Source organism: Pteronotus mesoamericanus, unplaced genomic scaffold, assembly GCF_021234165.1.
Source record: "Pteronotus mesoamericanus isolate MK-2021 breed Mesoamerican mustached bat unplaced genomic scaffold, CSHL_Meso_final contig_163, whole genome shotgun sequence".
Classification (NCBI taxonomy): Eukaryota; Metazoa; Chordata; class Mammalia; order Chiroptera; family Mormoopidae; genus Pteronotus; species Pteronotus mesoamericanus.
In genome coordinates, this window is record NW_026555064.1 from 2887469 (window position 1) to 2915233 (window position 27765).

A 27765-nucleotide genomic window follows, 5' to 3' on the forward strand; every position below is an offset into this window, starting at 1 on the left:
GGAGTCACCCTTTCCGACCCGGAAACCCTCATACGCTCTCCTCTATTTCTCCTTCCCTCCCCTCTTCGCCAGGGTTCCGGCAGCCTTCTATTCGCAGGGCTCACCGGGAATAGAAGTCTTCCGGTCAGAGACTATAGAGTTTTACACTTTTGGAGAACTACGCTTCCCAGAGACCCTCGCGGCGGAGGGAGGCTGTATCACCTGACCAGGACGTCGGAGGAGCAATGGCGGCGCCCATGCTACGGCAGTGCTGCCTTGGAAGGCTTTGGGCTTTAACCTGCATTGTCCGCGGTTCTCGCCACGGGAGAGGGGCTCCAAGAGGGTCCAGGTGCAGCGGGAAAAGGGGGCAGAGTTCAGTGGCTCTGCAGCACCTCACCACGGCCCAGAAGCCGAGAAAAGGGTATACTATTTCATCCCATACTGCCCACTTCAGTGTGAGATGGACCTGCGGGGCTGGGGAGATGATGGCCGCTCAGCCCAGCGTTCAGTGTAGATGATTTTGGGTTTGTTTTTGGTTTGTTTTTTTTTTAAAGTTTTGAGCGGGAAGGTGTTGGGCTGTAAGTTGGAGCCCTGAAAGCACAAAACTTGCCACTTGTTAGCCTCGCCTCCACACAGAAACCGTTCTCCAATAGATTCGCAGGTGTAAAATCGCACCAGGTGTTTTCTTGACAAACACAACACAGAACGCTGGTTTCAGTCACTTTGCTAATAACACCAGCAGTGGGGTCTGTGACACTAGAAGCGGGACCGTATTTAGCTGACATTTAGCGCTACGCTAGGCCAGCGGTGTTCTAAAGGTAGAAAGGGAGCCTTTACCTACAAGCTCTGGAGAGTGGTGGCTTAATGTCGTTAGTCAGAAAGCACCACCTATCTGTGGAGGCGTTTCGTGTTGAACATATATGTCTAGACCTGAGAGTATGCAGCCAATACAAGAAATCTTTCCTCTGGTTGTGCAGAGAGCTTTGTTCATTTTGCTACCTATCCTCTGAACAGCTAGCTAGCTGTTTATACTTCACTATAGAAGACAGTTTCTTTTTAAATACGTAAATGAAAGGCACCTGTCTAATGTTCTATGAATCCTTTGAGATAGTTAGGTTGGTATTACTTTTGTTTTTCAGTTGGAGGAACAGAGGGAAAGTGTCCAGAAGCATTCAGTTTCTATACTTTTCATAAGTTAGATCATCTCTCTGTGAATGCAATGTATTTTTTTCCTCCCATGTAATGAAACTACAAAAATACTTTGAATAATGTTTTAGTGACATGCAGAATTTTTAACAAAGTCTTTGTTTAATTCTTCCAATTACATGCTGTAAAAAAAAAAAAAAAAGCGGATTAATCTCACAATACTATCGATATAGAACTTTATATGTTGAAATGATTGAATCAAAATCCAATACATGTAAACAAAAATCTAGGTAATACAGAAAATTGCTTGGGAGAAGAGCAGGGTAGGAACAGACAAAATTTGGGGAGAGTATGTATGAACAGGCTATCTGCAAATTGTCCAGGATACGTGGGTTTCAGAGGGACCAGTATGTGGAATGCTCATAGAGACCCAACAGAGGAGTGACCAGATAAGAAAAATTGGAGCATTTAACAGCTTCTTGATAGCGAATCAAGCATATACAAACCAGCAAAGGAACCTGAAACCAGATCTTGGGAACAGAAAGTGATTTGGTTACCAGAAAATGCCAAATCTGATGGTTTAATGTTCCTTTGCACAAAATTTCCAGGAGAGTATCATTTCCAGGAGAGTAGTGATTGATTATATTCATGTCACTCTGATCATTTCACTTGCATGTCATTGTTATAAAATGAACTTGAAACATAACTGAGAATTTCTTTTTAAAATAATGAGATGTGCAACTATGTACTATTATTTCTCTGGTAGTAGAATTCTGATGTCTGTTAATTTAAAAAAGTTTGCAAGTTCAGCTTTCTTCATTTGCTGAGTAATTAATTGATAACAGACAGTTAATTTAGAAAAGGCTGCTTTTCACCGAAGTCAGCCAAACAGTGCTGCTACCTGATAACCCATTTCTAAATTGTTTTAAGATGTCTAATTTTTCCTTTTTCTATCACCTTATCATTTGTATAGTGAACTCTATGCCCCATTGTAAATGGATTTTATTTTGCCAGTCTTGTAGGGGTTCAGTATGAATTGCCTTTGATTTAGTCACTAAGACAAGATGATACACTTTTCAATGTAAGGAGATAAAATTTTAATAAATTAAAAACAAATAGGAAATTAACATTAGTGGTTTAGGCTTATAGAAATTTATGTATGGTAACAGATCTAACTATTTCTTAACCCTTATATCTTTCTCCCTAGTGAACATGAATGGGCAGCTGTGGTAGGTTTGGAAATTCATGCCCAGATTTCCTCAAACTCTAAACTCTTCTCTGGATCTCAAGTCCTCTTTGCAGCACCTCCAAATTCTTTGGTATCTTTTTTCGATGCATCTCTGCCTGGAACTCTGCCGGTAAGGTTTTTATTTAATCCTCTTTACATTAATAAATCTCTCCTGTCTATTTGAAAATGTTTATGTTTTATTTAACATAGATAATGATTTCTTTGTTTTAATATTTTGGCATAGCTCTTAGGAAATACTTGTTTGGGGAATTTTGGATGAAGTAGGATGGACTAAATGTTTTCTAAAGACCCATCTCTAGAATTCTATTTTTAAGTCTAAGTATCATGTGTTTATTCATATATTTATTCACTCATTTCACACACATTTTAGAATATCTACTAAATATCAGCTATAAACTGGAAAATAAAAATGAGCAATGATCCTTGCCTTTGAGATCAAAGACTGTTTGGGGAGGTGTTTCATACCATGCACCGAAAGGTTACTGTCAGTTCCTGGTCAGGGCACATGCTAGGTTTTGGATTCAGTCCCCAGCTGGGGCGTGTATGGGAACCAGCTGATCGATGTTTCTCTCTCTTTCCCTTCCTCTTTCTCTCTAATATCAGTGGAAACATGTCCTCGCATGAGGATTAAAAATTAAAAAGAAGAATAAACTTGGCTTTAAAGGAAAAGAGAATACAGTAGGTAAAAGGAGACATGCATTCACGGGAAATTTTTTTATTAGTCCTAATTTCCTTCATATCGAAGAGGCTTGAGAATATTTAAATGCTGCTTAGTTATAGTCAACGGTAATGTATTGAACACTTAAAAATGTGTTTTAAGAGGGTAGATCTTATGTTGCATGTTCTTACTGCAGTAATTTTATTAAAATCCTGATGAGTAGGAGCCAATGAAGAAAGGGCATTTAAAGAGGCATTTGATACGGCAAATCAAACATGTACATTTATTCTGTCTCCTCACCCCAGAGAAATCCTACTGAAATAATGGTAAAAATTTAAAAGTTAAAAACCTCCAAGAGACTATGAGAGAAGACCAGAGTGCATGAGAGATGGTAGATGAAGGAGGACCTGACTTAGCAGAGCAGGGTTCACTACAACCCAAGGAGAGGGACATAAAGCCCTCAGAAAGAGACGCTGGTGAGAAGTGAGATGCTGCGCCTTATGCAGCCTCAGAAAGGATGTGAGCTTCAGGCATTGTGGAAAGCCAGAGGGATGGAAAAACAAAGCGGTAAATTCAGTCTGGATACAGAGCAGTTAGACCTAAGGTCTCTCCCTGGCCCTTTGCAGCTGTACCACCCCCACAGGAGTCTGTAGTTTTGGGAGAAGTTCAACTGGTGAAACAGTCCTCCTGAAGACCCCAGGCAGAGCAAGAGGCACTGGTGTCAGACAGTTTCTGCACTCTGAACTCTGGGGCCTACTCAGTCCTCCACCCTGCCCAGTATGAGGAGCTCAGGTGACCTGACACAGCCATCTCTCCTCCTCCCCTCCTCACCCAAGCGGGAATCTGCAGGAACTCGTTTGAAAATCAGGTGTCTCTAGAGGAAAGAATTGGGAGTTGGGGTTGAGGTCGCTCAGTAACAAAGTTACCTGCTCACCCCACTGTCCTGGAATGAAGATCACCAGACAGCAGGCCCTGAACATTAACATAGAACTTTTAATCAACATTTTAGGACCTTTAAAACATAAATTGACAGCCAAAAATCACCAGATATTTGAGGAAATTCTCCAACAAAATGGACAAAGCCAAAATTAAAAGGAAAACTAAAATAAGAGGCAACAGATAAGGAACAAGGTAAAAGAACACTTTAAACTTTTACAAATATCCTCAAGATAAGAGAAGGTAACTGCATCTTTGAAATAAGAACATGATGCTACTTTTTAAAAATGAACAGTCAGTAAAAATGATCTCTTAGTTGAAGTTATGATGGACCCCCAAACCCAAAGTTAGAAGATGAATCAAGAAAGTCTTCCAGAAAGCAAAACACATATACAAAGAATTGAACAGTAGGGGAAAAAGAACATGAGATCAATCCAGCATGTCCAACATTAATAGGAGTTCAGAAGAGACAAGATAGACATGAGGAAACTATCAAACAGTAATACAGAGTAATTTCCCAGAACTGAAGGACACACATCTCCAAACGGAAAGGGCCTGCCAACAACCCAGAGCTAGGAGTAAAAATAGTCTCCCAGGCTGGCACGTCATCATGAAGTGTAGGAATGCCAGGGATAAAGATACTAGAACTTACAGAGAAGTGAAGGGTCACATACAAAGGATGAGGAATCAGGCATTGGACTTAAAATCAGCACTTAATGCTAGAAGAAAATGGAGCAGGGCCTTAAAAAATCTTAGGAAAAAATTATTCAAATCTAGAATTCTGTACCCAGCACTATAAATCAAATGTTGACAGTAAAATAATGATATTTTCAGATAAGCATGTTCTCAAAAAAAATTCCCGTTATCATGGGAACTTGCTGGAGCAATGGAGAGGATCCAGACTGTTAGCTCTGCAGCAGGCCCCGAGGGCCTGATGGGAGAGGAGGATGGAAGACTCCAGAACAGGGAGGTTTCAAGAAGAAAGGGCGGCGGGGTGGGAACAGAAGATTTCTAATGTTTGTATATAAAAGAGATTTTACATATAAACTGGAGTCTCTGAGAATAATAAGCAATAAATAATAAAAAGTGAAGCAAATGAAAGAGACCTGTTAGCTCCAGGTAAAACTAAACATTCAAGGAAGGAAACATAGGCAGAGTATACTTACCAGCTCAGCAGAGAAACATATTTACCTAATAATAATAGAAGAAGCACCAACTACTGATTTAACAAAAACTGTGATATAACTGGGATATTGGGAAATAAAAGAACTAAATTCTTATCCACTGTAACTAGAAGTCATGTTCTACATTGATAAAGTAAGAAGAAAGTAACGTAACATTTTTGGCTGCAGATGAGGGGAGGCCTCTTTCTTCCTTTTTGATCCTAAGTTGGTCAGTTGTTTTTTGGCTAGTAAATATTTCTTTTTACTTAAAAAAAAAAGGCAATGAGTGGAAGATTTAGAACTCTCAAGCATCAAAACTGTTTTCAGCAAAGTTTTTAACATTTTATGTAAAGATAATATTAATGATTAAATATTACCTCTGCTGGTTCCTCAGCCTTCCGCTGGTGGCATTTTTATTTTTTCTTCCAAACAGTGGCAGGCTCACCTTTCTGATTCCTGTAACACCCCTGTAGACTGCCCTTGGGAGGAGTATGCTCATCCACATTCTAGATCATTCACGCTCAAGCTCACGCATGTGGTGGGTTTCCCTTTTTCCCCTGAGGGTGAAGTGACCGACCTGCCTACCAACCTGGCTGTTTGGACTTCAGTGTAACCCAGCTTACCTTGGAGTTGCTCTTAGGAGCGGCGTATTTTGTTCTTACATAGAAATGCAGTCAAGTAGCAAGCATGGGTAAATTATTATGAGGCAGAGTAAGATATGAAAGTATTGCAAAGTATCTCGCCTTGTAACTTACTTAAATGATCTCTTAGGAATGGAATGGGCCGAGTCTGGTGGCTCCATGTTCGAAAAACCAGAACGCTGTCATTGGGACAGTGTATCCAGTCCACGTTTTTCCCAGATTAAGGAAGGATTGTCACAATGCACATGGCCGCGAGCCTTGGCAAGAAGGTGATGGATTTTCCAAAAGTCCCTGGCACAGCATTTTTTTTTTTTAAATAGGGAAATAGACACCAGACAAGACAGCTCAAAGCTCTGAGGGGGGCTGTGCCAGGAAACAGGATGGCAAGGGAGGGCGGTGGGGACGCCTGCCTTTCGTTAGGGATTATTTCAAGATCCATGTCTGCAATATTTGGTTCACCAACTAAACATTAGCTTTAAGGGAGTACCATCGGGGGAGGAGATTATTAATAGAATCAGTTCCTGAGAAATCAGAGGGTGTCCCCAGAGAAGAGGGAGATAGATGGCTCTCCCACGTCAGCCCCAGGGAAGACCTGCCCCTTTGCGCCAGTAGAGGCAACTTTTTAGGTTGGGTTGTGGAAGTTCAAGGAAACTCCCATCGAATTTCCTCCCTTTCTGGCAACTCTGTTTCTTACATCTCGCTCCCCTTTTTGGCTCTCTTTCCCACCAGTGTTAGTATCTCTCGCTTCTGGGTCTGTGGATGGTACACTTGCTCTTTTTTGTGGTGGGGGGGGCCTCCAATGTTTCCGTTTCTCCCTAGCTCTCGAGTGATAGTATAGAATTCTAATTTAGCAGTTATTTCCCCGTAGTACTTGAGGGACATGATTCCATTGTCCTCAGGCATCTGTTACTGCTCATGAGACACATGCACGCTTTGTAGGTAACCTGTTTATTCTCTCTGATCGTTTTATCCAGGATATGTCCGGGTGTGGATTTGTTTTTATTTCTTCTGCTCAGTATTCTGTGTGATTCTGCCCCTTGAAGACTCTGCTCTGGACTGTGGAGGTGGCTCTGTGGGATGAATTGATGGTGGCCTCTACCAGGGCCCCCTTGGCTTTCTTGAACTAGCAGGTTCTATGTTAATTTCTTTGTCCCCAACTGTCACACAGTTTGGATAGTGCCAATGTTCAAGCTCCGCACCCCAGCCAGGGCCCGGTCCAGGGACTCTGATTTCTCAAGACTCTTTTCATCCATGTCTTGAGTCAGGCGGCCTTTTCCATATCAGCCGCTCCAGTTGGTGGCGGATTCTGTGATTGTACCAGGAGTCTGTGGCTCCCACACATCACAGTGGGCTCACAGCCTTGACTTCTTTTCCCAAGGTGCTTTAAATTGCCAGCATCTGGCATCTCTTCAGCCTAGTAAACAATAATGAAAGCAATAAAATCAACTAATATTTACTGAGTGCTTGTTACATGCGAGGCCACTGTACAGGTGCTTTTTATATGTGCTAACTTACTTTAACCTCGTAACAGTTCTGTGAGGTGCAGTTCCTATCATTATCCCAGGTAGAAACTGGAGAAGCCAGAGCAAGTCCAGTGCGGGCATGCTTCGTTTTGCTGTTTCATTTTTTTAAGCTGTACAGATGGGGTTCTTTGTTTGTTTTGTTTTTTGTTTTTATAAACTGAAGGCAAGATCCTCCACCAGCATAAAGTTTATTACTCGCTTTGTTGCAGTGGCGTGGAACCAAACCTACAGTATCTCTGAGGTATGTCTGTGGTCCGGCTTTTAAGTTCACACTCTTAACCCCTTTGCAGGTCCTGCCTCTTGTAGGTCGCACTGGATGATAGATGTCTTAAACCCCGCTACTGCTGTGAGCTTAGCTATGTGTATTTACTTGTAAATGTATATGCATCTATAAATGTCTGTGTTTGTAGATATAATGTTCATTTCTATCCCCCCGTTTCAACCACCCTCCCATTCTGATTTGTGACACTTTTTCTGAATGTCTCTTAGTACCACAAGCATTTTATCTTCTTGCTTTACCTTTAGTTTTAGAATTACATGGAATCCCATCATAAATCCTCAGACTGGAAAGGTCCTTCAGTGCATTTCCCTGCTCGTAGGCAGGGTTTCAGCTAAACTAAGAACAGTGTTCTTTGTGTTTATGACAGGGATTCCGCCTCACTCGTTATTTTGCCCTGGTTTAAAAAAAAACAAACCAAAACTCTTACTCTGATACACAGTCTTCTTTAATTTATTAAATAATTAGTTGTCTATGGAACTACAGGCAGGATCCTAGGCTATTTGCCTAGAGTTCGTTGCTTCCTATTTATGAATGTCATTTTAATTTTTATACTTGCAATACTTGGCACATGGATGTGAAATAGAAAGAAAATATATTTGTTTGATGAAATGTCATGGGATTTACAAGTCTATTTGTTCCGTGGTTTGTCAGTGTTTCCAGTAGTGGTGCGAATCTGGCGAAACGCCCAGTTTGACGCTCATGCACGTGCACATCGGCTTGCCCTCACACGCACGCGCTCGGCATCGTTTGAAATTCTTGCCCAGTCTTGGTGCCAGTCCCTATGCAGGAGAAAGCGAAGAAGACATTTTTTGCCTCTGCCGATGCCCACGGATAGGTGGCTTAGCTGTAGCCAGCAGGTAACTTTTGGTAAAGTCAGGCTGTGCCACACTAGTTTTGGATATTAATTAGATTAATTAGAAACTAGTGACTCTGCCCTTGTTTGGATTATCTGGAGGTGCGTTTCTACAGGTAACACAGAACCCCTTGCTAAGCATGCGTGCTGCTTGTTTTCAGAGCTGGGGGAAGGGCTCTAGACGCTGCTTTCCGCACACAAGAATATGCTCCTCTTGTCCCAGGATGGGCCTGTCGCACAGAGAGAGCATCCAAGGCTTTCCGTATCAGAGGGGTTTGAAATTGGTCCTGGCAGCTGCAGGATGAAAACTGAACCGCTGCTTACCTCATTTCATGAAGCTTTCTTTTATTCACAAGAGTCTATAACACTGTTAGCAAGAAGAAGGGAAGTAAAGAGAGGGAAAATATGATGTGAGTAAATGTGACGTGAAGCCCGCCCTGCGGGAACTGACAGACAACGCAGACACCATGCTTTATGCTGGAGACTCGTTCTCAAACACGTCTGCAGGTTGCACCATACAGCGTCTTGTCCCCTGAAGGAATGGTAATGTGAATGCTTTTGTAAAGCACTTTGCGATTAATTTATTCTTTAAATTTCTTTTGACAGATTTATTTAAAGCTAGGTAAATCTGCAATATTCTAGCTCTGAGCAGAGCAGATACTGGTAATGACTTTTGTTTTGAAGGACCTAACAGGTTTAGAAATACTTGACTGGCTCTAGAGAGCATCAGGCTGAAACGCTTTCCTGGCCCTTAATTCTAAACATTGTTATAAAAGTTTTTAACTCAAAACTGCTAAGCAAAGTAGAAATTCAGGAAAACAGCAATAGGGAAAAGCATTTAAATGCATACATTTATAATCAGATCTATATTTACCTCTCTATTCGCACTTTGATGATGTTTCGTTATTTGACTAAGAAGACAAAATGTGACAGTTTTCTATTAATTTTTTTTCCATTTCAGTGATTTGCTTTAATGTAATCTGTAGAACTTATAATTACATTGTGTTCTCAGACTTTAGTCTTGCCAGTTACTCTCTGAAGCACTTTTATATCATTCTCCATTCGTTTGTACAGCAGCGTGTTCAGGGGTGCGGGGTTTTGCCCCGTGACCCTCGCCTCTTTGAAAGAGCTGTGTCTGGGAGCTCATGCACGCAGAGGGGGAAGGTTTCCTTTCAGCTCGTAAACTCTGATGTCTTCACTCTCTCTTGCCTTATGATGTCATTAGCTGGACGTCTCCCATGCACTCAGATGACTTGTGACGATGATGGACTTGCACACTCAGTGGACAGCATGACCTCACCTCCCCTCCCGGGCAAAGCATTTGACTCCTTCCCTGCCACGCATAGCTTTCCAGATTTCGGTGGATTTTTGGAAGCCTTCCCCTTCACAGCCATCTTCCCCCCCGCTGCCAGCCACATGCAATATTCCCCACATGAAATCTAATTGTATTAATTATAATGCTTCTCCTTTGTATCAGTATATATTTGTTACATACGGTTGATGGACCATCCTTTCATGTATGTTGTTTATAGTAAATCTGTGTCTGATTATAAGGTTCTAAAAAGCAATTCATGGATCTTTCTTGGGCCACTAGACAGTATCTTGCATAAAACTTGTATATAACACCCTTACTAAATATTTCTCTATGTAATTGCACACACTTCCATGGGGAGTCCCCTCTGAAAGAATTTTTCAGGTGTCTGAAACATTTTTGATATTTTTTAACCTCTTTACAGGTATCTTTCTGAAATGCATTTTATACTTGCCTACTTTTAAATAGGGTATATTGAATGTAAGCTAACCTTTTCTTGATTACTCAGGGTTGTCAGCAGCATCAGTTAGTACTTCATGTTGTAATATAATGGTTCCTTCAGGGTGGTTGAGGTGTGGAAAGCTATTGGATCCTACAGTAAATGGCTAACGATAGCCATTCTTTTTAGGTTTCATCATCTACCCCTCGCCTATGAAGCTACTGTCAGTATATTTGCCTCTAGGATCCATTCTTACTCATTTTTCACTGCCCAGTTATTATTTCTGACCTACTCTGGTACAGAGTCAGATTTTCACATTTGTTACTGTAAATAAGAACAAGTCCCTGAATAGAGAATGGTCCTACGAAATAAAGTACATGGATGGTATGAAAGATGGTTAACTTCCTGAAGTTAGAAACCGTATCTAAATATATTAGGAAGAGATCTTGGAAATCATTTTGTTTAGTCCTTTTAAAATATAGATGAGAAAATAGCTGTACTTTGCCCATGGTCACACAATTACTTAGTGCCCCAGTCAGATTAGAATTTGGGTTTTTCACTCCTAGTTCTTTGCTCAGCTTCTAGTCTGTGTTCCACCATAGTCAGAGTTACTGGAAATCTGATATATGTAGATGCTTTTATTTTGGAAGTATGTATATATCTCAAAACATTAACCCCATTAAACATGTATGTAATACAGAGGTGGGCAAAAGTAGGTTTATAGCTGTAATACCAATAAATAATACAGTAAATAATAAGTAACAATACAAGAATGAACTCTGTGTTTCACATCTGTGATCCTGCTTTTGCCCACCCCCTGTATGTTTAAAGATACACACTCACATGCTTATACACACATAGAGACATTGACTGGTCAGTATGGACACTGACTCTGTGTACTGTTTATTACAATGTCTGCTAGGGGAGAGGTCTAAGCCTGGGGTGGATTCAGCAAAAGGAATGGGCAAAAGGAGGTCTAACCTAATTAGCCACGACAGTGTGCCAAGTGCTGGATTTCCCCTGATCCACCACTAAGAGAGCAGCCCTGCCTGTGGGTAGCTCTTAGCCCCAAATATCACCATGCAAATAGTGGGCATAACAGAAAGTTCTTTTAGGACTTTTTTCTCTGTGCTTCATCCTGAGAAATTTTCTCTACATTTTCTTCCAGTTCACTAATCCTCTCTTCATTAAGTCTACTCTCTGTCTCTTTAACTACCCACTGAGTTTTCTTATTTCACTGAGAATACCTTTTCGTTATAGACATCCTGGTTTTTTTCTTTTTAATCTCTTCTATTTGAAAATATCTTGTTCCTTTCTTAGGTATTCAGTTATTTATTTCCTTAACAGCTTTAAATCTACTTATTTTGTAGTCTGCATTTAGTAATTCTGTTACCTGAAGTTCTTGGGCTCTCTTTTCTGCTTTTCTGTCTGTCTGCTGATTCTGCCTAATGGCATGTGTTCTTGTGCATTTTGTAACTTTGGATTATGAAGTCATGGTTGACAGGGATTTATTTGTAAGACTGTTATGATTGGCTGAATGCAAATCTCACCAAAGAGCTTTTACATTGTCTTTTGCCAGATGCCCCAGGTCAAAGCCAGGGCCGTTTTTCATATTTATCTCTTAGCTTTGGGGTACCTGGATCACAGAGTTAGTGCTTTTGAACCCCAAGCCTTCCTTACTGCAAATTTATGAGTCAATTCTTAGAGCAGACTTTTTTGTTTTGTTTTAACCTGAAGTCTGGGCTAAGACTTTACTAAGAGGGAAACCTTACAGAAGGGAGCAGAGACTGTGACCATGTAGCTGGGGGCAGTGCCCGAGGCTGTGCATGGGGGTGACTCAGACTCAGAGTAGGAGTCTTTGCACCTCTCTGACTTCCTTTCCTCTGCCACCAATATACCCCTCCCTCCTGACTGCAGTTCTTCGACGTCATTTTGTGTGTAGTGCAGTTCTGCACACCCGTTGAGGCTGGTGTCTGTACACATCTCAGCTCCTCTTACCCTCTTGTGATTGAGCTCTTTCCACATTCCCTCGAGTTGTGCAGGGTTGCACACACTCACCCACAGTCTTCAAAGGCTGTCATTTCCCCCCCAAATTTCGTCCTTAATGAATCACTCCCTTCACCTTTATGTGGAAATGATGATGCCATCGCACTTCTGTCAAGGAACAACAGAAAGCAATAGTGTAGAACTGAGAGGAGCTGTCCAGCCGTGGTGGCTGAACCCATGGGGGACCTGGGGGACCTCATCTGCCCTCTTCCTGGGTGACTTCCCCAGGCCTGCAGAGCATCTCTCTGACCTGGCCCCGTGTTCCTCCTGGTGAGGGAACGTCTCAAAGCAGCATTTCCTCTCCCTGGAGATTCATTTCTGAGCCTGAAACCTTCAGTGTTGTGTTTGGAAAGCGCTTTGCTCACAGTTCCATCCCCCTTCACACAGATTTGTTTTCTCCTCAAAATACGCCCTTGGACAAGAGATTAAGTACAAAAACGGGCCATTGTTAAGGAGATAGTGCTATACCTAGAACTCGTAGCTCTAAAATAACATAGTACACTACTGCTCTCAAAAGTCTGTAACACTAGAAAGTGAGGTGGAAATGTGTAGAATATAAAATATAAACACGTAACCAAAGATGCCTGGGGGGATGAAGGCTTAGGGATCTTTTGTTGATATAAATATGTAGTAGTTTAAAAAAATTGCCCAGCAGTATTCTCTGACACTGTTTTTGTCTCTGACATTCAGGCAACTCATACAGGCTTTGTTCGGGTGATTTATACTAGATGCCTGTAATAAAAATGCAGCCTGAAATCATGCAGCTGGGTACCATTCATTTTTCTTCCATGGACAGTTTCAGAACTTAAAAAACTGCAGCAGACCTGGAAAAGCTCTTCCCTCCCTAGAAATGTACGCCTGGGCGTGGCAGCTGGTCCTTGTGGTTTTCTGTTTTGTGGAGTCATTGGTGATGGAGGTTTCTAGGTTTGGTTTATGAGTACTAGAAAAGAGTTTCCAGGATGATACTGTGTGATTTTAGGGAGTCAGTGAAAAAACATACTCTCGTCCCCTCTAGAGTCAGAACCTGTTGGCTTTATGACTGATAATAGCTTAATTAAAAAATGCAACTTGATAGATAGCAAATGGCTTCTAGTACTCTCTCTCTGAGTTGCACTCCACTACCCCAAACTGTAGGCCTTCCACTTGGAGAAAGCTTATCATATCGCTAGAGTAGACCAGACTATGCCCTATCTGTGGGCATGCTGACGAAAAAGCACTCATGGAGGCTTTGTTTTGATGATTTATACTAAAAGCTATAGTATCAATAAAAATGCTCAGTTAGAAGGGACTGACCCACATGGGCTCAGTTCCTTTTCCCAAAGTCACTAGTCAGAAAAGTCTCTCTTCTTTGGGGGACAAAACAATTTGAGGTCCAGAGCAAAATCCAGCCACACGGAAACATGGGGGCAGGAGAATGGAGCATGCCCAGCTGTGCCCCCAAATGCATGAACCAGTTGTATTGTGTCTGGGAGTAGAGATGTGATGCTCTTTGTGAAGGGGTTCTGTGGAATTCTTTCTGCACACCACAAGTAGACAAGGTCTGTCTGGAAGAAGTCCAGCCATTGTTAATATAATGAGAGCAGTTTCTATTACACTGATGTAACCTGGCAGCCAAGAAAAGTGGACTGGAATGTACGTGTGTGAACAATGACCACTTCACTGTACTAAGCAGTGGCAGTTGTAGATGCTATTGAGTGAGCATGTGTACTGTGTGGCTGTTGCATTCAAAATGACTGAGCAAGTAGAGCAATGAATCTGCATCATATTTTGTGTTAAGCTTGAACATTCCTCCGTGGAAACTATTTGGATGATTCAGGAGGCCACAGCTATGGGCAACTGGTGATTGGCAGCTTCGTCATGACAATGTGCCCACTCATGCATCACGTTTCGCGCAGAGTTTTTTGGCGAAACATCAAGTCACCCAGGTGACTGAGCTCCCCTACAGCCCAGATTTGGTGCCCTGTGACTTCTGGTTTTTCCCAAAACTAAAATCACCTTTGAAAGGGAAGAGATTTCAGACCATCGATGAGATTCAGGAAACTACAGTGGGGCAGCTGATGGCGACTGGGAGAACTGTGTGAGGTCCTAAGGTGCCTACTTTGAAGAGGACTGAGGTGTCATTGTCCTATGCACAGTGTTTCTTGTTTGTTGTATCTTCTTCAATAAATATTTCTATTTTTCATAGTACATGGCTGGATACCTTCTGGACAGACATCATATACTTGTCCTCTGAGGCCATTAAAATATACGCCTTTTTTACTTCGTCATTTTTTTATGTATTTTCAGCCTCACATTAAGAATGGAGGAAAGAGTCGGCTATTCTCTCCACTGCAGCATCTTGGGAGGTTTTTTTCCCTTAGCTCTTTTTAAAATCTTGGCAAAGTTAGGAAGTCATTTTGCCATTGGCATCCCTGAAATGACAAGCATAGGCTTGGTGATGTTGGCATAGCTAGTGTAGTCAGGCTGGGCCCCTCTGAAGAACATTCTGTTACTCATGGCAGAGGGTTCTTGCTAGTGAGCCTTCGTGTTCCCCAGCCTTCCACCACTGGTTGCATCCTGATATTATAAGGCCTGGAGTTGCGGCAGGGAACGTAAGTTAGAGTCCAAAAACATTGGTGTTCCCAGGAGCCTTTAAAGTATTGTATGCCAAAATTTGATACATGAATGTCCATTCACAAGTATAAAAGCAAGAAGCATAATCAGTCAGGGGTCTTTGTTGTACTCTGCATCTTTCTTAGGAGATGCAGACAGGCAGTAATCTGTGATTACCAACAGTGTCTTTAATTTTCGGTGATGTTTGCCCATTCATAGGCTACCCCTCAATCAAGGTCAGGGGCTCCAACCCCAATTGATAGAAGAAACTGAGGGCCTTATTGACTTTCCCAAGAACACAGGGAGGTCAGGGCCCAGTTAAAAAAAGCAAGAATTGCCTGGTTCCCGTTGTTAGCTTAAAGCACCAGACTGCACTGCCTTCTGCAGTGTGTGCTAATTGTTCATTTCCGACAAAACACAACAGGGGATTTTTCCTTTATAGCTGGTTGTAAACGTTCAAGATGCCTGTAGTCACTCATAACCATTGTTTACTTATCACAGCCAGCAAGCGATCTTATCTGTCTTCTTGCTTGTTCTCGTTCATTGTTACCTCTCTGCTAAGAAGTTAGATATATATGATAACACTTCCTAAACTCTCAGTGGCATGTAAATGTTATTTACTATTACTGTGGTAGTCATATTCTTCACTTTGCATCATTAAAAGGTAAATAAATACATTTACATTTCAAAATTGGGCAGGGAATGTTACTTGTGTACCACTCACCTGAAATAACTTAAGGTGGCACATACCACAACAGCATGAGTAGCAATAATATGAAGTCCTCAGTCACGGAAGTCTTCCAGGGAAACACAAATTGAAAAATTGCATTTACATTGATAGCATGAGACAACAGAATAGAAGCATTAACAGAAAACAAGGTACATAGACAACCTTAGGGGGAGATAAAAGTATTTTCAAGCAGAAACGATAATATTGAGGAAAATTATTTTTTTACCAGGTAAAAGAGCAAATCTTTCTTTCATATTCTTGATTTTATATATGTGTTGTCTATGTGCAGGATATGTATATAGGGAATTCCCTAATGGATTTTTCACACCTTACTAAGAGGGGTGCGCCATAGTTACGCTTTGGACAGGCATGGTATGTGCAGTGTTTCTTTTCCACAACTGATTTTCAGCAACAGGGAACGAAAGCTGCTCACCCACATGTGTCATTTCCCACTAACACCTGTAGCTCCAGCCTCCTCTAGGCTTTTAACTGCCTTAAGGCTTGTTAACATCTCACCATCCTTGCAGGTGGAGAATTATTTACTCCTTCTCCCTCCCCCATACTTTTTACCTAAAAACATTCAAACTCACAGAAAAAGCCAAAAGAATAATACAGCGAATGTCCATCCTGTTCCTAGAATATTTTTCCCTTTGGGTGAGCCATTTGAGAGTAAGTTCAACACTCATGGCACTTCATCCCTAAATATTTCCGCATCTACCTCCTAGGAAGAAAAAATTCTCTTATATGACCACTGTATAATTATCACACTCAAGAAAGCTAAGATGAATACAATACTGTTATCTAAGACCCAGTTGACATTCAGGTTTGCACAGTTGTCTTAGTATTAGCCTTTATTTTCTTCTCCCCAATCAAGGATCCAATCTAAGATCATACATTGTATTCAGTTGTCCTGACTCTTTAGTCTCATTTTTTCTGTTTCTTTTTTTCCCCCTTTCCTTTCCTTTTCTTTCTCTTGCCCTCCTCCCTCTTTCTTTTTCCCCCTGTCCCCTTTCCTTTTTTTCATGACATTGACAATTTTTAAAAGTTCAAATCAGTTTTTTGGTCTTATGTACTCTTGAAGGAAACATAATTAAGGTATTAGGAGATTTTGCCCTATGACAGTGTGGCTTGATGCCTTTTTTTTTTGTTGTTGTTGTTTTGGTAGTTTTATTAACAAAAGAAAAATTTAAGTTTATGAAATAGTCTTTTTAGTTTTAGACACACGTGTTTGATGATTGAAGACTTAAGTTTGGGCTTTTATTATTTTTATTGAATTTATTGGGGTTACATTGATTAACAGAATTACATAGGTATAAGGTGTACAATTCTTTCTTCCTTTTAACCTCCAGGATTTTGTGGCTTGCTATTAAGCTTCTTAGGGGATGTATTCCTATTAGTTCCGTAAAATTCAAAATAAGTTTTACTTTCTAAATATGGGTCCTGATAGACTCTTTCAAAGGTTGTCTTCAGGATATTCCTGAGACTGATGAACATAAGTAGGTGCACTTTTGACGGAGTGGCAGGTGTCTCTGGATTTGCTTTTGACATTCACAGGCCTTGTACTATTGAATTTTCTACCCATACCAGTAGCGAATACCTAGCCAGCATTCCTCAGAGTTCCACTGATTCAAGCCAGTTGTTTCATTTCTCAGCAAAAGTCAGATCTTTCAATTTAATACTGATCTTTTATATAAAGATGAAAGTAGATTTCTTTGGGATCATTAGAGGCTTTCACTCATGAAATTAATGTTTCTTATCACCATCGCTGATTACTCCTGAGGTTTCAGTAATATGAAATAGTTTGTCATTCCCTTGAATCTCTCTCTTCAGGTGTAGAGCCTTCTGAGTGAATTTTAGGATAGGTTAGAAAAGACTTGGCAGTGTAAGTGTGGGGGCAGTCTATAATGAATGGATTTATATGGTTTGGCCTTTGTGATATTAATATGTTTTTCTTAAAAGCTATAAATAAGAGAGAGAGACAAATACTCGCCAAAGGTAAAGGAGGGGGGATTTTTCTCTGTTAGAGATCCCAGCCCCATCCCAAAGTTTTATTCAAAAACAGTCAGAAGAACAATGATTTTTCTTAAAATCTGATTCCCATGTCTAGTCCATGCCTTCATGTATCTCTTCTCTACAGCCTCTCTTCGAATTTCAAAAGTTGCTACTGTTTGAGAAGACAAGAAGTCATCAATGTGTGATGGGCAACAATGAGATGGGACTGAAAATGGGCTCAATGAACTAGTTTATAACTGTCACCTTGTTAGAAGGTGGTCTCTTTCACCTGAGAATGGGAGCCTTTCGCAGCCATAGGCAAGCATACAGTGTTATCCAGGAAAATTTGCTTCACTATAAAACAGAAAATGCAGTAATATAAGCTTCCTGAGATAAGAAATATGATCTCTATTCCACCAGAGATAACACACTAATTATCACAAAATGCGTGGGCTGTCCTTTAAGGGGGAAATATTATGTTGACATAATGCATAATTTCAGCATCTGTTGTGCCTTACCTTGAATTATAAATCCAGACTAACGGAGCTGGGGAGCTGTTTAAACCCTTTGGTATTCCCTTGCCTCCTAGAAGAGCTTGTTTATAAAGCATTTGATAGAGATGGGCGTTTTCCATTTAATAACACTTCCATCCTGAAACTAGTATTTCCTAAATGTCTACCGTCTGTTGAGAAATTTTACTTAATTCACAGAACAGTCCTGAAAAGTTACTATTTTTTACCTAAAGGCTAAGGAAACCGAGGCCCAGAGAGGTTTGATAATTTGTGCAAGGTCACATAGCTAGTAAGTAGCAGAGATGAGATTTCGGCTCAGGCCTTGCGCAGTTTTGCCTGCCTCGTTTGTCAATCAGTAGAGGTCTTGGAGATCAGGCTAATTGCCAGTGAGTAATGCCAAATTAGTAACCAGTGGGAATGTTGTGGGGAAAAGGAACAGAGACCAGTTAACCTGCACACCCAGTCTTGCTTTTTACTGGTTGCAAATAACTCTCAAGCCTTCCTATCTAACCTAGCTAACTGGCCAAATGTGAGGCCCCACAAAGGAAGACTAGTCATGGGGCCATTGGCCTCCAGCCCAAAGTGAAGTCCAAATAAATCAGGCTGTGTCATGTGAGAGCTGTTTTAAATACCTAGGACAAGGCAGGCCTAGCGCTGCCAAGGCCAAGGGCTTCTCCTTTCTCCTGCAAGCCCAGAGGTGAACGTCGGATCTTAGTAATCCAGTGGCCCGTGGACACGCAGCAGAGCCGGTCTAGGCTGCCCTCCCCATCAGGTAGACAGAAGCAGGAGGGCAGTGAAATCCCAAGTGAGAAGAATGGGCCTCTGACACTGTAGACCAAGAAAATACCCTTGCGCTTGATCCTGACCAGCCTGGGCACAGACAGGAACACTGGAGCTCAAGGAGGCTGAAGCCAACAGGCGACACTCCTTTTGAACATGAATTATTTCCTGTGAAATGGGTATTTGGTTTTTTCCTCCATTCTGAAAGAGGGATTTAAACCAAAGAGAAAATGTAGCATTCCTTTCTCCTTTTCCCTAGACAATGTCCATGTTTAGGCATAAAGGACATACATATTTATGTAGGTACATCTACATAAATATTTAATATCTTCATAAAACTAGCAACTTTTGATGGTAAAATTTCACTTTAAAAATTATCTTCATTGACCACTTTTAGGAAGCTTAATTATCATAGCTCAAGAGTGTTCGTATTTGTTTTGGCTGATGATAAAAGGGCTCAATGGTGAGAAAGGATGTAGGGGGTAGGAAATGGGGGAACAATTTTCTCTACCATAATGAAAATTTATCTGTGTGGCAACTTTTGCTTTGCATACGAATCAGAGTAAGTTCATGCTTTGAAACAAATTTATGGTTCGCAGTAAGATAAAGGCCCATTTTACTGCCTTGTTTTTACTTAATAAATCTTAATTACTTTCTCTTCATAAATTAAAGCATTTACCATGCTATATCTCAGTCATCAGATCTGTCATATATAGCATTAGTATCACAGAATAATTGCCTTTTGGGCTTTTTGTAAAACATCACTTTATATCCTTTGTTTTAATACTCCAGAGGAATGACTAACTGGATATTCAGGGAGCACAGTAGTCTTGTGACATTGCCTCAGGTTTTTAAGGAGGTGCTGATCCCAGCTGGACCACCTCTGGTTATCACAGTATCCTAAGCTCACCAGTTGAAGGTAAAATAGGAAGGGGAGAGAAATGGAGTGAATTACAGACTATTTTGAAAGACATGGAGTTTTATTCCTTTGATGTACATCACAAAATAGTTCCTGGTATAGGTCCCAGAGACTAACTTTGGTGAATAGATTCATTTGTGATTAGTAGAATTTGACATGAATATGCTAAAATATAGAGGAATATTTTATTGACCTAAGTAGAATATGCAGTCTTCTTTCTGTTAATTTGCTTCGCAAATCCTTTCCTAACAGTTAATGTAGACTTGGAGTTCGGGCCAACCCAGGTTATCACAAATGACCCTTATAAATTAGTAGCATTTATTATTCTTGGCTCCCAGTATGTGAAAAAGGAGTCCACAAAATGTTTAATTTTATGTTGCTTGGACAGACGTGAGAGGGGCACCAATTTATTGATGAGCTATTTATCAAAAGACAAAGTCACAGAAGTGGATAAAAAAATGTATGTATGTGCTGTGCGGTCATGGTCCGCATGTCCTTACGTCCATACCTCACTGTTACCCTGCTCCTCTGAGTTTCACGTTGGGACGGGGGGAGGCTGCTCCCCAAGGCTGCAGTTCCTGGGGGCTCCGGTCACCTGGCTTCCGACTGGTGAGGCCAATGGCCAGCTCCGATGGAGGACTGGAGGTGGGAGGGGAGAAGCTACAGCGTATTTCTCCTTCCCTGTCCTCCTCTGACGGCTTCTCTGGTAGTGGATGGACCTTGCCCTGGGCTGCAGCCACTGGGAGACAGACCCTCCCTGTGGCCAGCATCCCCTGGGTGCGTCCTGCCCCGGCTCTAGTAGCCCTGCTTCTCTGCGGCCCGCCCTGCAGCCCTGGGGTGGGGGTGGCTTCCTGCTGTTGGGAATCTCCTAAGCCGCCTCCCTGGGTGCTGACCTCTCAGCTCTCCCATCACCTGTGTGAAGTCTCTGCAGTAAATGTGTTGTATATTGCATACTAAGAGTGGTTTCTTTTTCCTGACACGTATATTTTATAGAACAATTTTGCTTTTATTTATAGCTTACGGATGTTGAGAAAGGGAATGTTAAATAATTCATTACCTTGGTTAATGTATAATAAACTTCGTGTTGCATGTAGGAAATGGGGCAAAGAGGAATGAGATACAGGGGCCTGCGTGCCCTCAGGGGGCTCAGTCAAGTTGGGGAGACAGAGCTCTGGCGGGGTGTTGGGAGCCGAGAAGGACTAGACGAGGCTGTGGTAGGACATCCAGGGGTCTTGCCAGGTGCTGGGATCTGGGTGAAGTGCATGAGGAAGGAGGGCAGTGCTGGCAGAAGCAGCAGTTTGGACAGCAGCTCATCACATGCGCAGTTGGGTCTGCTGGCTTAGGGGCAAGGGAGGCGGAGGAAGCTGGAGAGGTCGTTGGGGCTCAGCCACCACGGGCAGTGAGGACTCCACCAAGCACGTGGACTTTATCCTTTCGTGGCGGGGAACACTGAGGAGGATTTAAGCAGGGGAATTATGCGAGCAGATTTATCTCTTAGAAAGGTCACTCTTGAGCATGGAGGAGAGATTAGGGGGCTAACAGGAGGCACAGAAGACTAGCCAGGTAGTTAGTGCAGAAGTCTTGGTTGGAGGGGTGATGTTTGAATGGAGGCCTGAATTTAATGAGGGGATTTGGGAAGAGGAGAAAATCAGATACACTAAAAAAATAGAACGTGTAGAACATGGTTTTTTGGCGGGGGATTATGTTGGGGGAGTTGTCATTAAATGATGGTCCATTGTACTGGGACACCAGAATGCGTGTGTTTGGTCAGGCTAAATAAGACAAAATTAGAAGACCATTTCTTAAATTGGGGTCACAAAGTGTCCTGGGGGCTCTCTTGCAGGTTTTTGCTGCCTTATGCTCTGGATGTATTTTAGGTCCCAAAGAATTTAGGAATGCAGCACTACTCATGTTTTACGAAAAAGTAATTCTTTTTAAAAACCATTCACTATTCCCCCTCCCCACCCTCTTTTCCTGTTCCTGGCCATGATTTCCCAGTCTCTGCTAATCATAAAATTTATTGACAGTCTCATCTCCTGCCTCCACCTATCTTACCTTCCTTATCTTCTGATTAAATAAAAGAATTATCCTCTTTATTTATTTGATAAATCATTTCATGGGTGCTTGTGTCTAGGGGTTTTGGAAGTCTGGCAATAAAACATCACCTGCTAATGGAGGAAACCTATAGATCTGTTCATTATCAAACATCCACATGCCAAAGACTGAGCATTGAGTGTTTTACAAAGTTAAAAGAACAGCATTTGCTCTTTAGAAGATTAATGTAAGAAAACAAACCTGCAGAGGTAGAAACTGGCAAGAAGGAAATGTCAGAAACAACATCTACCTTAAGCCTTCTGCAGTGGGGTTTGATTTGAGTTGCAGCTCTGGAGTTATGGCTACGTGGTGGTAGGCCTGGTAGCTATAACACCAGCACTCTCTATTCTTTGAAAGTTTAAGATGGAGTGTAGCTGTTGAGAGTCTGGGTTCTGGATGCCTGACTTCCTGGCTCTGCCTCTTATTATAAGTGTCACCTTGACCAAATGACTTGATCTCCGTGATTCCTATCACTATCCATAAGATGAGGATCATACTAGTGCCTGCCCTGGGATTGAGAAGTAAATAGCAAACGTAGGCGATGTGCATGATAAACACTCGTTCCTAAAGCCAAAGCGCGCTGTCATAAGGCTCCGCTGAGAGAGGGGTGCCGTGTGAGTTCCAAGGATCATCGCTTTCCCACCACATGGAAGCCATGTGGCGAACCCTGGGATCCTTTGCACTCAGCTCATGCTAGTTGCACAGAAAACCCCGGACCATACTTTCTTCAGGACGAGTTAGTCTTCCGAGTTTTCAAGTCACTTCTTCAGTCACATCATATACATGCTTGGTTGTCGCTTCAGGTGTCTTACAGAAACAAGTTTGAAGCTAACAGGTGACAAGTAATACCTTAGAGGAAATGCAGGCAACACTGCCTCTCTGAAACCTTCCCTTGATATCTGTCATCTCCCTCCTCACTTGAGTTCAACACATATTAATTGAGCACCACTGTTTTTTTGTTCTATATTAGGCTCCAGAGAAACAAAGATGAACAGACAATTCCATCCTCGTGAAACTTACTGTAATGGAAATACATGTAAACAAGTTCAATGCGAACACAAATGGAAGTGTGTAGAAAGTCAGAGTGGTACTGGGGAAGACTAGTAAGGAAACTTTCACAGATTTGGTAACATCTTAGTAGATTTTGCATGGAATAAGAATAGGCAGAGTCAGCAGGTCAGCATGGTTTGTACAAGAGAACTGGCCATATATGTGTGTGGGGGCGGTGATAGGAGATGAAATTAAAGGTGCAGGCAGGAGCTGGATCCTGTAAGAACCTGGTCTTTGTCACGTGGGCCTTGGGGGCTGCGGAGTGACTGTAGGCAATGGAATGCTGTAAGGTTTGCATTTTTAGCAGGATCTTCCTAGTATGGAAGATGAACTTGAGAAGGATGTTGGAGATGCTGGCAGGTTCATGTCCCCACCGCAGATTTATTCAGGCCAGTGACAAGAGTCCTATTTACTCCTGTATCCTTGAAGCCTAATACTTCTTAGACATTTCAGAAGTGTTTTAGAATAAAGACAGCCCAAGTTGAATTTCCCGATTCTGCATCCTATCCTCAGAACATGCTGACCTAGACCTCCATCTGTCATAAGCAGCTTGACTAAGATCATAATAAATTCTTTTTTTCTTGGCATTCTTTTAACTGGTACTCCGTATTTACTAGCCCCTCTGTGCAGCCATAGTGTGGTGATGATTGATGCTTATAATTCTGACCCTGAAGGACTCCAAGCCTTCTAAATCATCCGAAGCAGATTAAAGTATATTCAATATCGCTGTAATGTTTGTGTGTCTTACTGCATTCTTATTCTTTGGAAATGCGTGGTTGAACTATGTGCCTGTGCACTCATTTGCACGTGGGCACGGTGAGAGTCTGTGGTCACCCACAACTCTGGCCTCCCTCTCAAAGCCTGCCAGGCGCAGCAACTTTGTTAGCAGTGCATGCTTAGAAATACGCACGCAGAACAAACCTGGGCTTGCTTCTTTCCCAGGAGGAAGAGGGTTGGCCCTAAAGGGGCAGATTGGACAGAGATGAGAGAGAAAGCAGGGGTTTAAAAAATAGTGGGAGTGAAAGCGCAAGCTCCGGTACAGACTCGCGGGTCAAGCGGTTTACTGCGAGCCCAGGCCCGGGCCCTGCCCCGGAAGAGCCCGGACAGCAGCTCCGCAGTCACGCGTGCCTCCGCCCGAATCTTCAGGCCTGAGCTCGGCAGCCGTCTGCACTGGCCCTATTTGTCGTACAGTAGCAAGCGCTCGGTAAAATGCCAAACAGCAAGTGAAATCATCAATAATTAGGGCATCCTTTTCCCCACACTCGCACCTCTTTTCATGGAAACTGTTATTACTGCAGAGCTGATGGCGTGCTCGGCCCAGAAGGAAGAGCTCCAAACGGAGGCTGTGAGGGGCTGGCAGCGTTTGGTAGCCTGGCTTCTGAAAGAAAGGCATTCACGCTGTCACCAGAAGGGAGGCTGGCGGTTTGGATTATCTTCTGGGGGTTGTACGTTGCAGTAAGGAGAGAGGCCTCTTATATTTTGTTGTACGGACTTGTTTTTCAAATCTGTGTTGGATCAACAAGTCGTGCCTGTGTGGAGGCCTCGCTCATGGTCCCAGCCCGGAGAGCCCTCTCCGCAAGGGCGCAGGTGGGCTTTAGAGCTACCAGCTTCACCATTTGCCAACTCTGTGATCTGGGCGGGTGTCTTAGTGTCTCTGGATCTTACTTGTCATTTTGTGAACTACTGGAATATGTAATTTCCTTCTTCACAGAGTTGCTCTGAGGCTGAAATACAGTGCTGGACGTGAAAATGCTTAACTGGGAAGCCATATATACATAATAGTATACTAAATATACTGAAACACATGATAAATATTCTAATAAAAGTAGAAAAGTTTCATCAGCAAGCAGTGTCCTCAAAATTTTCCCCAGGTACAGTGGGGAAAATGAACTATTTATTGAATTCCTACTATAGAGTGTAAGTTCTGGCTGTTACTTTATCCATTCCATCAGCTGGCTGTTAAATCCCTATTTCAGAGATGAGAAAACTGAGCCTCTGGTCGCACAGCTATATATACACACAGCACACGTGGGATTTGGACCTGACTCCGGAACTTAGTGCTCTTTCTCCTTATGTCAAGTTATCTCTCTTATTCCAACCCTCCTTCCTCCAGCGTTCTTAAAAGCTGGGAAGTTGCTAGCCATCTCTTAGCTGTCCACTCCTGCAAGTAAGAACTCCTGAGCTCCAAGAGCCCCTGCAGGGACCGGCCCCTCAGGGAGAGTCGGGGCGTGGGGCACTCAGACTCCACCTTGAGAGAGTCGGCCAGGCCTGGACCGGAGGCAAGTGGGCCACACTTCCCAGCCCTTGAGGAAATGGCTATGGCCCTGTAGTGTCTGGAAACTCATTCTCTCTCTGTCACAGTGTTTCCCACCCTCACGGAGGCTGTTTGGTGAGCCGCTGCTTGGGTCCTTCCCCCACCAGAATCAGTGCCTCTCATGCCTTCTGACCGGCTTCTTGTTCGGCTTGCAGAGGGAGTGAGATTACAGTGATGCCATGCAGAAACCACCCTGCTGAGCTTTTCTGGGGCCCTCCCTGTTAACTTTGATGCCAGGTATTGGGGGAAAGCATTCCTGGGGTGGCAGTTCATTAACTGCCCAGTGGGACCCACTGCCACATGCATTCTCTTTCATAGATAAAGTTTGCCCGGTTGCGGACAGACAGGCGGCTTATGAACTGGAGCTGCCCACACAGAGAACCAGAGATAATGCCTGCTGAAGGGCCAAATTGGATATTCCGGGAGGGTGTCAGTGTGTGGGAGAAGCATTTGTTCAGACTGTGGATCTGAGAGGAGCTGTGTGTCATGTTTCCATAGGTTCTCAACAGGAGGTGCGTAGAGGCGGCAGTGATGACAGGCCTGGCACTGAACTGCCACATAAACAAGAAGTCCTTGTTTGACAGGAAACACTACTTCTATGCAGACCTCCCTGTAAGTACGCTTTGTGCTCCACCCTCGGCAAGTTCTCAAGAGCCGCAAGTTCTTGGAGCCAGGAGGAGGGCCGAGCCTCTCATGTTTTCCATCAGAACTCTGTCCCCCTCAGCGGGGAGTGCTGCCCAGCCCGGCGAAGACAGGAGCCCCCCGATGTTTACTAGATTGGATGCGATTGTCCTGATTGCTGACTCCTTGCTTAGCCTCATGCTTCTGGTGGCTCGCTTATAATTGAGCGGGGAGTAGAAGCCACCATTCCCAGGCTCAGTCCAGCCGTGGTGTTTGGCGCTAATTGCCTGTTAGGACAAAAGTGAACTCTGGGGCTGATGCAATGGCAAACGCGTACTGTAGCTCTGTCGACACAGGGAGGGCTTCGCTCTTTTAAGTTGAAGTTCCCAATAATAGGACTGTCACCTTTGGAGACATTTCTGTCATCTCACAAGGAGCAAGTAAGTGGACAATAGTAAGCAGGAACATGAACCAGAGGCCTCGACTAACAGCAGTAATCGGCTGAGCAGTAAACCCAACATTAACCTGCTTTTTCCTTAACATTAGGAAGTGTTTTCTTTCAGAGAAGCCAGTGGGAACTAGAGTCAATTTTTTATAATGCTGAACAGAACGGAAACTGTAATGATGGGTTTCCCCAAATGATGTCTTGTTTGATCAGAGCCTCTGATACTCAGTATGGCCCTTCTTCAGATTTAGAAGAATGGCAGTGACATTGCTTCGCGTTCTTCTTGATTGGAGGTTGGGGTGAGCTGTTTCTTAGTGGGTGAGAGCAGGAGGAAAAGTAAACAAGAAATACAACTAGAACCTGAACTCTCCAATTGCTGCTGCTTTATCCTCTGGCCCCCAGCCTGTTACCATATTCTACTGTTTCGAAGGGTGGAGAGAATGAACCTGAGGATTTTGCATCTTTTAAGAGTGATAACCAGTTAGGTTAAAGTGGGAGACTTAGCAATATGTGACTAAAGTGAGATGTTTTGATTATCTGTGGTTTTCTTTTCTTTCTGGCCCAGGTAGCGCAGATAAATTCAGAATTAGTGTTGCCAAATATTACATGGGACATACTTGCACTAAAAAAGTATTCATTATATCTGAATAAACTATTTATTCAGATTATTCAAATTTGAATTTAGCTGAGCATCCTGTATTTTATTTGGCAGCCCTACTCAGAGTTTAATTTTTACAAATTGAGACTTCCTGTTTTCACACAGAGAATGAGGCGGCCTAAAGCAGTGGTCTTTAACATCTGGTTCTCTGGGCAACTAGCAGCAGCTTCTCCTACGACCTTATTAGAAATTCTCAGACACCACCACAGACCTGCCAAATCGGAAAGTCTTTAGATGGGGCCATTCTGGGTTTTGACCAGTCTGCCAGGTGATGCTGAAATGGTTAAAGTCTGAAAAATGGTGGCCTCGTGTCTAGGATTACTGACTGGTTCTGGGGCCAGACCATCCCAGTTCAAACCCTGACACTGATCCTTACTAGCTCGGTGAGGTTGGGCAAGGCCCCTGATCCTTTCCATGCCCTGCACCCCCTGCCGAGGATTGCCGTGAGGGTTAGGAGGTAGGAAGTGCTGAGAACACGGTGTCAGAGGCCCTAGTACACTCCGGCTATTACTCTCTGCTCTTTGCCCGTTCTCCAGTATTGATCTGCCGCCTCTTTAGCATGTGTTGCTGCGTGTGTGCATTTGAAAGTAATTCTTCCTCTCCACTTAGAAGGGGTGAGGGAGTCTTGTAAAATCCGTCCATATTTTACTACTGCATGCTTTCGTTAGCTGAGTGCGAGTGTCCCAGCAGTTTCTGGCTGGCGGAACAAGGAAAGTTGGGTCAGGGAGGGCAGCTGGCATGACTGGGTAGCTTAAAGAACAGGAACAAAACAAGCTTATGCACACTAGCAACTGCTGTCAGCCATGCCGAGAGCAGACAGCAAGTGCTTAGCC

General features: G+C 42.8%; 1 protein-coding gene across 2 annotated transcripts in view; it reads left to right on the forward strand.

Moving 5' to 3' along the window:
- Positions 1 to 213: 213 nt before the first annotated feature.
- The window catches only part of GATB (glutamyl-tRNA amidotransferase subunit B), a 72715-nt gene continuing 45163 nt past the window's right edge, over positions 214 to 27765 (forward strand). For both annotated transcript variants that reach the window (XM_054562517.1, XM_054562521.1), the window contains exons 1-3: positions 214 to 400; positions 2333 to 2483; positions 25707 to 25820. In XM_054562517.1, coding sequence (XP_054418492.1) covers positions 225 to 400; positions 2333 to 2483; positions 25707 to 25820 — 441 coding nt within the window. In that variant the 5' untranslated portion in view covers positions 214 to 224. The remainder of the gene's footprint in view (positions 401 to 2332; positions 2484 to 25706; positions 25821 to 27765) is intronic.